This window comes from Syzygium oleosum, unplaced genomic scaffold (genome assembly GCF_021117445.2).
Source record: "Syzygium oleosum isolate NSW1041296 unplaced genomic scaffold, Sole_v2.1 Sole_v2.36, whole genome shotgun sequence".
Classification (NCBI taxonomy): domain Eukaryota; kingdom Viridiplantae; phylum Streptophyta; class Magnoliopsida; order Myrtales; family Myrtaceae; genus Syzygium; species Syzygium oleosum.
The window spans coordinates 2948243-2960655 of NW_026607520.1; the positions used below are offsets into that span (position 1 = coordinate 2948243).

General features: G+C 36.7%; 1 protein-coding gene across 1 annotated transcript; it reads left to right on the forward strand.

The window, feature by feature from the left end:
* Positions 1–7591: 7591 nt before the first annotated feature.
* LOC115693637 (vesicle-associated membrane protein 724) lies at positions 7592–12161 on the forward strand. The gene is made up of 5 exons (XM_030620662.2): positions 7592–7871; positions 9731–9872; positions 9971–10091; positions 11662–11724; positions 11822–12161. The coding sequence occupies exons 1-5, from the start codon at positions 7682–7684 to the stop codon at positions 11969–11971; spliced, it is 666 nt and encodes a 221-aa protein (XP_030476522.2). The 5' UTR covers positions 7592–7681; the 3' UTR covers positions 11972–12161.
* Positions 12162–12413: the final 252 nt, after the last annotated feature.

The window sequence follows — 12413 nt, forward strand, 5'->3', positions numbered from 1 at the left end:
AAACAACATCACTACAACACTTTAAGCAATCTCAACCCTCAACTTGGGTTTTGAATAACCAAGAAAAAATGCAAGAATTCTATAGTACAACAGTGCTCTATTTCCCCTATTGCACATAATTCCCTAACACTGAAACAATTTGGTACGTCAAAAATTGGTGCCTAAGAACTGAAGTTCACTTAAATTTCCAAAAATCTGTCATTTTTCTTCGAAAACGAAACTTTCGAAGGTAACTAAACCTAGGCCAATCGAATTTAGACAACGGTCCAAATCTAGAGGGAGAGATGAATATAGCACTCTCGAGAATGTTCATAGACTCTTCAATTGCTTCCAATACCATTTCGAATCTGAACTTAAGAATCTCCATGCAGAATTTGACCGTTGGAAGCCTCAACTAGCGAAGTAGCTATTGCTTCTGCCAGCTACACGACGTTTTCATAAATTTAAGTATGTGTTTGTTTCATTAAAAATTCAAAATTTGAAAACACATTTTTCAAAAAATGATTAGATATATCGCTTATATAAATTAATCATTGAAAAATATTTTCATTGTCAAGATCAATTTAAATCTATATATTTATGTGGATGATGAAAATATTTTTCATTTATTCATTTTTATCAGCAATAAAACCAATCATTTATGGGAAAATGTTTTTTCAATCTTAAGTTTTTCATGAAACAAATGCACCCTCTAAAAATCAAGATGGCAAAGAGATGGGGTCTTTGATTTTGAAGTGCATATGCTCGTATGGGATCCATGCACGAAATCGTTTGTATTCTCCTTCTATCACTTGGTTTTTCCATACTAAGACTCCATTCGTTTTACGAAAAATGCGACATTTCCAAAAAATGTTTTCCGAAAATTCATTTTCCAGTAGAAACCTGAAAATGAATTGGAAAATATTTTTTGTCATTTGGTATGGAAAATCTAATTTGAATTTTCTCCTTGCACTCCTTTTAATAATTTCTTATTATTTATTTATTTTTTAAAATATAATTTTCAATTACGTTTTTATTTTGAATTTTTGAATAATTTTTAATATTTATTTTCTTTTCTTTTTTTCTCTTCTTTTATATTCTTTTATTTCTTCCTCTGTCGGTCGCCGACCACGATGATGGTCGCCAGCCTTGGGCGAGGCCTCACTCCAGGCCAGTGAGCTCCCCTGAGGCTGAGTCTCGGCTCGCCAGCCTCGAGCAAGGCTTCGCTAGATCCGACAAGGCTCGGCTCGACTTGAGGCCGGCGAGGCAAGGCTACTCTTAGCCTCGCCCGAGGTCAAGCCTCGCTTAAGGCCGGTTGCTAGCTATCGCCGTGGCTGGCTGAGGAAGAAATAAAAGAAAAAAAAAAGAAGAGAAAAGAAACAGAAAACGATTAAAAAAATTAAAAATTAGATTTTTTAAAAATAAGAAAAAATAAAAATAAAAGTATAAATTGTTTCGTGAAAGAAAGTGAGGTGAAAGAAGATATGGAAAATTTTTTTCATGACTAATTTATTTTCCGTGAAACGAATACCGGAAAATCCAGAAAACATTTTACTAGAAGTTGTTTTCCGTGAAACGAACGGAGCCTAAAAGTTTTAAATTTATTTTCTAGGAAGAGTTTTTCCATTAAAACAATCAATTGACGTTGGCTTCATCCATATTTAAATGATACCTTTCAAGAATGGAAAATCTTACGTTGAAAAATATAGATGCCATACGAGGCGCATACATAATGTCAACGAATTGATATGCGTCTTCTTAAGAGAAAATTAATACCAAGAAAGAGAAAATTGAATAGAATTGTCAATGCACATTAGGTAAGATCTAAGGCAGATGGCAAATGCAATTGGAGTTCATTAATTAATTTGCATCTTTCAAATAAACTAAAAGTTTGATGCTTTTTTCGCATGATTCATATGCATTTGAGTCAAATCTCATATTTTTTGGACTGAAAAAAGACCCAGAATGCATGCGAAATGCACACGTGACTTGCACGTGTTCGCCGGTCCATGACCCCTTTGGAACAAAGTTGTCCACTGCGGAATTATTTGAAAGAAGGTCAAGTATGTGGGAGCTTTGAGACTCATCTAGCCTCATTTTAGGGGGGTTTTTGGAATTTTTTTTTATAATAATGTTTTGTCGGAATTTGCCACTACGATGAAATACTTTTCATTTAAAGTAGTTTTTCAATCTTTTTCTAATAAGAGGAGATAAGTTCTATGACGACTCCGGACAAAATATATTACATGTAAATGAGGAAACCGATAGATATACTACAACAGAATATAATTGATGTTAAAGTAGACCATACTTTGTCGGAATTTAATTAACGACAAAGTGAGATAACAACAAGACACATAGCTGGAATTTAATTGACAACGAGGTATCTAGAAATTACAACTAAGACACACGCTATTGACGACGAGTTATCTACAAATTACAACTACAATTACGATACAGGAATTAAAAGATAATTGAAAAATACAAGATTTGTTGTCTGTAGGTCTTTACACTACATAAGCACTGGTATTTATAGTATCTACAATGTAACTGACCATAAGCAGTTCTTCAGCAGTTATAATCGTGTCCTCATATCTCCGAAATCTTCAGTTCCACACCTTCACGTCGTCAGTCCATTTTATCTCCAAGTGGTTTCTCCCTTAAAATCGTGCTTTAATCTTCCACGTTTATTCATTGTTGCTTTAGATATCGCTTGAGCCATTACCTCATGATTCGCTTTGCTCCATCGTTTTATCCATATGCAATTTTAGGTTTAAATACTACTGTACCCGGATTTTACACCCACTTTATTCGCCAAGCAATTAACTTTCGAATGATTCTTTGTTTGATTGTTTATCTACATCTTTCAAAGTGTATTTTCCCCAACCAATTTTGATAATCAGCAACCAGCCGCTTTCGTATGTCAATAATCGATCATGGTCATCGATAAGCATAGCAATCAACAAGGGTTCACCTATCGATGTCTCACCAATGGCCACACCTTGTTCAGGTGGCGTGCTTATTTGAATCAATATCTCTATGACTTGATTAGTGCAAACAAATGATATACATATAGATATAGATGCTACGCTCACTTTAACCAGCCATTTGTCGATGCATCTTATCATGATTTCAAAGTTTTCCTCGTTATCATGCACAATCATTTGAAACCAAAAGTGGTGCTGCAATAAATAGTTTGGCGATAAGCTATAAAGTCTCACTTTAACTTTTCAATTCTTTTCTTTCCCTGTACATCGTGCATAATATTCAATAATGTAGTTACTACTTTATTTATGTGTTATTGCCTCTTTTAAATTCCACGTCTGGAGTGGTAATGATCTTACAATATCAAAGACCCCTTTCCCTGCTACACATCAATTAAAGGGATAAGCGTATTGAAAATTGTAAAACTTGTCATGAAAGTACAATTGAGTCTTAAAATTTTTAAAAAGTGCAATTAAGTCCTAAAACGTGTTAATATTTTTCGTTTGTCAAGTTGGACGGAGTTAATTGAAGAATTTGATTACACCAACTTGACAAGATAGGAGTTGATTGCACTTTTTAAAAGTTTTATGATGGATTTTAGGATTCTAGTATCTCTCAATTAAAAGAGTTATTAACACTATTTATGACGATGATGCATATATATATATATATATATTCCATTTTTTGATATTATAATTCTATTGTGTTAAACTTGAAGAGCGATCGGCACTCTTTTTCATCGAGGGAGATACATATGTATGGGCATGTATTGTGATGTTAACATTAGCTACAATCATCTTCTTTGATAGTAGGAGAAATTTTCATGCATTATTTTTAGTTTTACATACGTATAATAAAGAACTAGTTACGTGGCTCATGCATTGCGCGGACATATATTGATAAACGTATTTTGACAGGCTTTACTCTTCTTTTTGCTAATAGTATCAATAAATTTTATGTTATGTTATTTTGGGGTATTAGTTAGATCGGATATGCAACAATGTGACTGAAAGTTTAAACTTACAATTTTGCTTAAATAGACATATAATAGAAATGTTTTTGGTACCCGTTTAATACAACAATTAGAAAAAAAATAGTTTGAATGCTATTAGCTTCATCGCAAATTCAATTTTACTTAGTTAAGAAAGGAGAGAATTCCAAAAAAAAAATTTGAAATATGTAGAATTGAGATATCATCTTGAAGAAATCACCTCTACCTCTCTATGAAAAGAAAGAAGCAAATGTGCAGAAATCACTTCTAGCCTCTATAACCATCCTACTCTAAAAAAATTCTACACAATTTAACTTGGAAAATTACCAAAAAAGTCTAAAATCTACTCAGTCCTAAATTTTTCAATTTGACCAATTTACTCCTAAACCTTTTGACAATTTCCAATTGAGTCATTCCAGCAAAAAATTTGGCTGGAAATTGCTGACGTGGATGTCAGTCATTCTACATGGTACAACTGACGACTGACACTGTTGCAGACAATTTTTATAATTTTTTTTAAATTAAAATTTTATTTTTATTTTGGCCGGTGATGTCACGGATTCAGTTTTATTTTTTTTAGAGTATATTGATTTCTTTAATCAGTATTATATTATTTAAAATAATATTTTCTTGACACCAACTTTTTAAAATAGCGAAACGTTATTATATCGCTCTAACACTCTATAAAAAGAGAATTGAAATATCATCTCAAAGAAAACACTTCTAACACTCTATAAAAAGAGAGAAGCAAATGAGTGGAAATCACTTCTAGTTCTAGCCTCTTTAACCATCTTACTCTAAAAAAGATTCTACACAAATTAATTGGGAAAATTACCAAAAAAGTCATAAATCTATTGTACTTGTGTCAATTCAGTCTTAAATTTTTTAATTTGACAAATTTAGTCCTAACATTTTGACAATTTCCCAATTGAGTTCCTCCAGCCAAATTTTTGACTGGAAATTGCTGTCGTGGACTCCGATCATTCAACGTGGTACGACCGACGATCGACGCTGATGCAGACAATTTTTATAATTTTTTTTTAAATTTAATTTTTAAAATTTTAAATTTATTTTGGCCGGTGACGTTGCAAATTCAATTTTATTTGTTTTAGAGTATATTGATTGCTTCATCCAGTATCATATTCTTTAAAATAATATTTTCTTGACACTGACTTTTTAAAATAGTGAAACATTATTATATCGCTCTAACACTCTATAAAAAGAGAAGTGAAATATGTAGAATTGAAATATCATCTCAAAGAAAACACCTCTAACACTCTATAAAAAGAGAGAAGCAAATGTGCAGAAATCACTTCTGGCCTCTATAACCATCTTACTCTAAAAAAGATTCTACACAAATTAATTGGGAAAATTACTAGAAAAGTAAAAATTCTATTGCATTTGTGCCAATTCAGTCCTAAATTTTTTAATTTGATAAATTTAATCCTAAATATTTTGATAAATTTCCAATTGACTCCGTCCAGCCAAATTTTTGACTAAAAATCGTTGACTTGGACGTTGATCATTCAACGTGATAAGACCGACGACCGACTCTGATGCGGACAATTTTTATAAATATTTTAAAATTGAATTTTTATTTTTTATTTTTGTTTTGGCCGGTGACATTACTAATTCAATTTTAATTTTTTAGAGTGTATTGATTTCTTCATCCAGTATCATATTCTTTTAAATAATATTTTCTTGACACCAACTTTTTAAAATAGTGAAACATTATTATATCGCTCGAAGAGATGCTCGCCAACCTCAGCAAGTAAGATTCGAACATCCTCGTCCGTAAGAAAACGCCAATTCTTCTTTCTTCTAATTATTTTTCGCGGTCCAAAGAAGACGAGGCCGCAAAGTTGGAAAGAACACGACCAGCTTGCGATTGGCAAAAAGCAGCCGAAAATTGCTTTTTAGTAGTGCACCTGACAAACAATAATTATAGAAAACACAGAGGAAAAAATACAGCTCGAATTCAATTTTTTTAATTAAAATTTGAATTATGCAATTAAAATATTATCCCATGAAGAGTCTCTGTCCGACTGTCCCCACTTTGGCACGCCAATCTATCTTTTTTTGCCTTTTTCCTTTTGTCCCTTCAATCAATTATAGAAGCACTGACCATTTTCTTATTGGATTATGTCAATTATATTTGGAATATGTCGTGCTCATATTCAAGATCATTTTCTCCTATCACCTCTAAAAAGAAAAAAAAAGATATAAATTTGAATGGATTAGATTCATATATGAAATCGCTACATCTCCCGTGTTAAAATTAGGCTTGCAGATCTCGTCCATAGTACGGAGTTTTACTCAATAACGGTTTATATGCATCGGAATTGATCAAGTTGTGGAGCAGGTTCACATACTCGACATCATCTAAAAAATCAAAATTTTTTTCCTACTTAAACATATAAATTTAAAGAAAATATATAACAAGGTAAAAAAAAACGATCACAAGTTTTTTCTTACTAATTATTCAAAATACACGTAGTTTAAATCTGATTTCGCATTATTCTGACTCTTAAAATGTTGTGAATAGCTTGCCTTTATACTACAGCTCCGTTTGTTTCGCTAGAAAATATTTTCTAGAAAGTTATTTTTTTGGCAAATGACAATATTTTTCGGTGTTCGGCTGAAACAAAAAATGAACTGGAAAATATTTTTCGTCTTTTGGTACGAAAAATATGATTTAATTTTCCTAAATAGACATACACTATTCAGGTGCTTATAACTTGTGCATGGGTAGCAAGGGAATAGGTACGAGCACCAGAGTTCGGCCTCAATGGACCCCAATCCGAGTATCAGGAAACGGGCACCTAGGTCTCGGGCCTGGCCTTGATGGACCGGTGAGCACTAGGGTATCAAGCCTGGCCTCAATAGACTTGAGTATAGGCATTGGGGTCTCAGGCTCGATCTCGTTGCATCGAGCACTGAGGTCTTGGGCCTCGGTTCCAATAGACCCTGACTTGGGTACTAGAGACCTGAGCCAGAGTGCCTCGGACCTAAGCCTGAGTGTTGGGACCAAAGCTCGAGCGGGGACTCGGGCACGACCTTTGTGGACCCAGGCCTGAGTGCCAGGGCATTAGGCACAAGCACCGGGTCTTGGGCTCAACCTTGATGGACTTGGGCGCAAGTGTCGCGCACTCAAGCACGAACACCGAGGTCTAATGCTTGACCTTGAGGGACCTGGGCGTGGACGTTGGGGTCTTGGGCATGAGCACCGGGGTCATGGGCCCGGCCTCAATGGACTCGGGCAAGACGACGGAGACCTGGTTCTAAACGTCGGGAACCTAGGAACTAGGGTTAGGATTTTCGTGCCCAATCATAGAGTTTTCTTTTTGGTCCGAAGGTGATACCTGATCATATTTTTAATAAAGCCTTTTCGTGTGAATAATTAACTTTCAAGGAAGATTTGAGGGGGCTTGAAACTAATGTCAAAATGCTAGGAAAAAGCAAAGAACAAAAAATATAAAGTCACTCCAAGAAAGGTTTATTTAAGCCAAAACTATAATCTGAAAAGAAGATTTGTTCCTTCCTTGCAAAGGACAGAAATTAATGATGTTGAGAGTGGAAAAAAAGAGCACAAAGTCACAGACAAAGAGACATACCCGTAGGCTCTCTCTCTCTAGATCTCTCTCTCCCTCTCTCTCTCTTCCCCGACTTGTACGTCTCGTGCCCGGTTCTTGAAGCTTGTTTCTTGAGAGCTGAAGGAGGAAGACGATGAGCGAGGAATCGTTCATATACAGTTTCGTGGCGAGGGGGACGATGATCTTGGCCGAGTACACGGAGTTCACCGGCAACTTCCCGGCCATAGCCGCTCAGTGCCTCCAGAAGCTCCCTTCCTCCAACAACAAGTTCACCTACTCCTGCGACCACCACACCTTCAATTTCCTCCTCGAAGATGGTTACGGTCAGTCTCATTTCAAATTCCTCCCCCCCCCAAAATTCTTGCTTTTTCGTTTTTGGGTTCTCTCTCTGTTTCCATCCCAGTTTGAACGTTGGTTCTCTGATTCACTCCGTGGGGGGTTGTCGGATTGCTGGTGAAAGTGGCTGGATCTTGAGTTTAGAGGTCATTCCTGACTTGGGTTTTAGTTCGTTTTGGAGCTAGGGGGTTACAATTAGGTGAATTTGCATGTTGTGTAGTTCTTTGTTCTTTTCTTTCTTGATTCTATTTTTGGACTCTGGGTTTGTGGGGGTGAAATGAGCAAAGTGAAGGAAGATTTGATGTTTCTTTTTTCTTAACATTTGCGGAGAACTGGAGGATATCATTACCTTATGTGGATTCAGGAGCTGGTAGATTGTTTTCTGGAAAGGGTTTGGTTTTTGCTGAGTTGAAAATTTAGTAAGAACAAACACGGGGTTTTAGTTTTGCTGGAAAGAGAGTGTAAGTATCGATTACCTTGACTAAGAGGACTGTTTAGTAGTTTCTGAACTATAAAAGCGCCACGTTGCTACTTCAAAATCTTTTGCTGAATTGTGAACATGGTTGAGCTTGTGAATTTAGACGTTGCAATCTATATCAAATTAAAGGTTGAGTTTTTCTCAATTGAAGTTTTGGTTGACCGATGTAAAGCGGTACCTGGAGTCCCGAAAATTATCTGTCTCTCGAGTCAGAAGATAGGGAAACTGGGAAAGTGGTTTCTATTTATTCATTTCCTTTTACATTACGTCCTGACACAGTGTTTCATATTCAGTACATTAGTTTCTGATTTGTTCCTTGAAAACTTTATCTGCTAAGATACTGATCTTATGCTGTAGCAGTAAGATACATTATGCCTACTCCATCTCTGTGCACATGCAGCTTGGTAGATGGCTCTCAATTCTAATTTATAGGTGCGCTGTCAAATTGGTCGTACCAACTTTTAAGGAGTTTGTACTGCACTCTGAGTGTCGGCACTATGGTTGATCAGGTTACTGAGATTATTTAGTAGTGGTCGAGTGATAACCAGATATAGGCTTTGCGCATTGGAATTTGGACTACCATGTGTTCTTCACACGCCTGTGTGTCCATATTTGGGGTATGTCAGGGAATGAAAGATTTCTGGTGATCTTGTTTCCATCAACTGTCTTAATTTCATGCTTTAAGCTAATTAAGTAAACTGTGTAAGAAAAGATCTAATGTGGTGTTTTACAACCGGATAGAGTTATTTCCACTGTGAGTCCTTTTTTGGAGCTTGGTCTACTCATTTGATAGTAAATGGGGCCAAATATTAGCAGAGCCAGGCTAATTATTGTGTGGAGACCAGTTTGCATCTTTAGTGCCCTGATCCAACAGAATGGTGGCTCAGTATGGTGGCAGCTAGCATGTTGATCAATGGCCTCGTACATCATTGGAGTTGTATATATTATATGCTAGAAGGAGTACCGAGGATAACTTAGCATTGGTTGGTCTGTAACACCTCAATCCCACAGTGAAAAAACAGTTGTGAAATGGTACATACGTGCCACCTCCTAGGTCATCACTTGAGTGTTCCTTTTGGGGGCTGACCCATGTTTTTCGATGTTGGGTAGTTCCGCTCTATGAGTTGTTGTAGTCCTTTTTGCATGGTGTCCTGGTAATTTCATTCTTAAGTTGTTGGCAATGGAGATGCAGTGGTTGTTTTTCTTTATTTATTTGTTTTTATAAATTTAGCTATGTCATCTACTGGCGACTGATGCAAGCTTGTCTTTCTGTTTTTAGAGTACATTACTTCATTGTCCTGTGATTTGCATAGAAAACTATTGATCTCTTTACCGGCTGATTGTCATGATTGTCTTTGCACTTTGCAGCTTATTGTGTTGTCGCCAAAGAATCAGTGGCCAAGCAAATCTCTATCGCATTTTTGGAGCGTGTAAAAGCGGACTTTAAAAAAAGATATGGTGGCGGCAAAGCAGATACAGCTATTGCTAAAAGTCTCAATAAGGAGTTCGGGTACGGGTCACCATAAGACTGCTGCTAAATGATGTTCTGATCGGCCATCTAGTAAAGAGTTTCAGTGAAAAGTAATTGATTTAAGTTGGATTTTACAGGCCAATAATGAAGGAGCACATGAAGTACATTATTGAACACGCAGAAGAGATCGATAAGCTAATAAAAGTGAAGGCTCAAGTTTCAGAAGTTAAAAGTATAATGCTGGAGAATATTGACAAGGTATATGAAGGCTTCTTTTTGTTCATAAGTCTACGTAGCTTTTGACTGCTTATGAGATTTGTTTGCTGATAGTTTACACTCCTGAGTTTCTGCATTTGCTGCTTTTACACCCAGTTTGGCTTTTGATTACATTCATCTTCCTTCATATGCAAAAGGGATGGGTTTTGGATGGAGAATTTCTTTTGGCGATAAGTCTATATATGTAAGCACAGATATACCGCATCTATATAACCATGAGGCCACCTAATAGGTTTAGAGGGTGTTTTATATTGCTCCACTGCAGCAGCCATCTTTGAAACTCAAGCTTTTGTAAGGTGCTTGGCAAGCAATCAGCAGCTTCTAGAAAGCTGCTCTACCCTGCTTTTTGAAGCATATGTTGTCAACACAAGTGCTACAGCACATTACACATAGCTACATGATCACACAATTAAGGCTTAGTTATACCTAGTGCAAGCAGATTCTTAGCGTGGAGTGGCCTACATGTACATGGTTTATTTAGCTTGGAAGGGCTGAAAACCTTTCTCCGTTTTTTCTTTTTTTGCATACATGGGTCACGTGTGCAGTTCCTCAGTGGTATACCCATCTATAATATGGTAAACATGTTCATGTCGTCAGTAAATCGATGTAAAGTGTGGTAAATGAATAAAGTCCTGGTTTTACAATGATTACTTTGATTTCCAAACTGTGCACTAGTATCCCGCGTTTTAGGTAGATGTAGCCCCAGGGCAACGTAAAAAAATGTTGGGCATGTATGTTGGATGAGGTTTTATTTAGAGTAGTGACACTGTGGCAGACAATCTATGGGGGATATGCAGTCATTTTGAACTCTTTCCAGGATGATGTTTTTACTTTTTTCTCTTTTAACACAGTGATGTCAAACCCTCTAAGCCTTGTAAGTGCTGAATTAAATAAGTCGCTCTCCCCAGCTTAGGGTGCACAACTGAGTATTTCTCCTTGATCAAGAGAGGCACAAATGCTGGAGGTCAATAGAGAGATTGAAGAAATGCTAAAGAATAGCGTTGAGTAGTTTACTATTTTAAGATTCAAACTCGCTAATCTTTGCCATGTGTGCATAAAGTGCTCCACCTATTGGCCATTTTGTAGAATATAAGCCACTGCTGTGGAGTCTATCTCCCTTTTAAGTACAGTTACTAGAGACGAGTTAAACCTGGGCATTTGACCATTTGCGTATCACTTGTGATCGTGACTAATCCGCTAGGTTATGGTGAATGACTTGCATGTTTAGATATGCGACTCAGATAATTTGTCACTAGTGGCGGACTCGAGAGATTCTAGAGGGTGGAATTTATCTGTTTGGGGTAAAATCCTTGAATCCTCTTTCAGAAACGGTCTTTACCCCCGAAGCAGAGTAGGATTTGCTTTCTGAAATGACAAATAATCATCCACGCGGCATCCTCCTTCCTCGTGATATCACATCGTCTCGGTTTTTCAATTTATGGCTTGATCAGCCGAATGCGTTCCGAATCTCATGAAATTATGTCGACTGGTTAAGCATTTCCGTGTGAAGAGCCGCATTTTGATTCTTGTATTCTCATTGAGCGTTTTTCAGGCGATTGACAGAGGGGAGAACCTGACCATTCTAGCCGACAAAACAGAGAATCTGCGAGATCAGGTAAAGTGGTTTATATCATATCTCTAGTCCAGCAGATTTCTCTTTTTATCAACCTCTGTTCTATAGAAAATTGAACAAGCTTCATCCCTAATGCTAGGCTCAAGCATACAAGAAACAAGGGACGCAAATCCGGCGAAAGATGTGGTACCAGAACATGAAAATCAAGCTGGTCGTGTTTGGTATCTTATTATTTCTGGTCCTTGTAATCTGGCTTTCAATTTGCCATGGATTTGATTGCTCCAACTAGTATATTATCTTCACATAAAGAAAGCTCCAGCTCTAATTAGAGAGAGAGAGAGAGAGAGAGAGAGAGAGAGAGAGAGAGAGAGAGAGAGAGAGAGAGGTGTTGTAACAATACTGGCGGAGAAATACATCATTTGTTGTTACTTGGGACTAACACATGCGGTAATGTCCACAGTCATCATGTTCTTATGGCCTTTCTACAGACTTGTACGAGTCATTTCTATCTTTGTAAGATTCTTGCGTTAGGTTAAGGTCCTTTGCTTTGCTATCCTGCAAGTTTCTAACACCCTATATCTCAATAGTGTTGGACCCTAAAAACTCGAACAGTTAAGAAACGAATCCGTAGCGTGTTATTTCTTTGACTCCATCTCTCGCGTAGGTTGGACTTTACACGTATAGCACGCAAAATAAGGATTTGAACTCATGATCGCCCTTGCCGTGGCAGG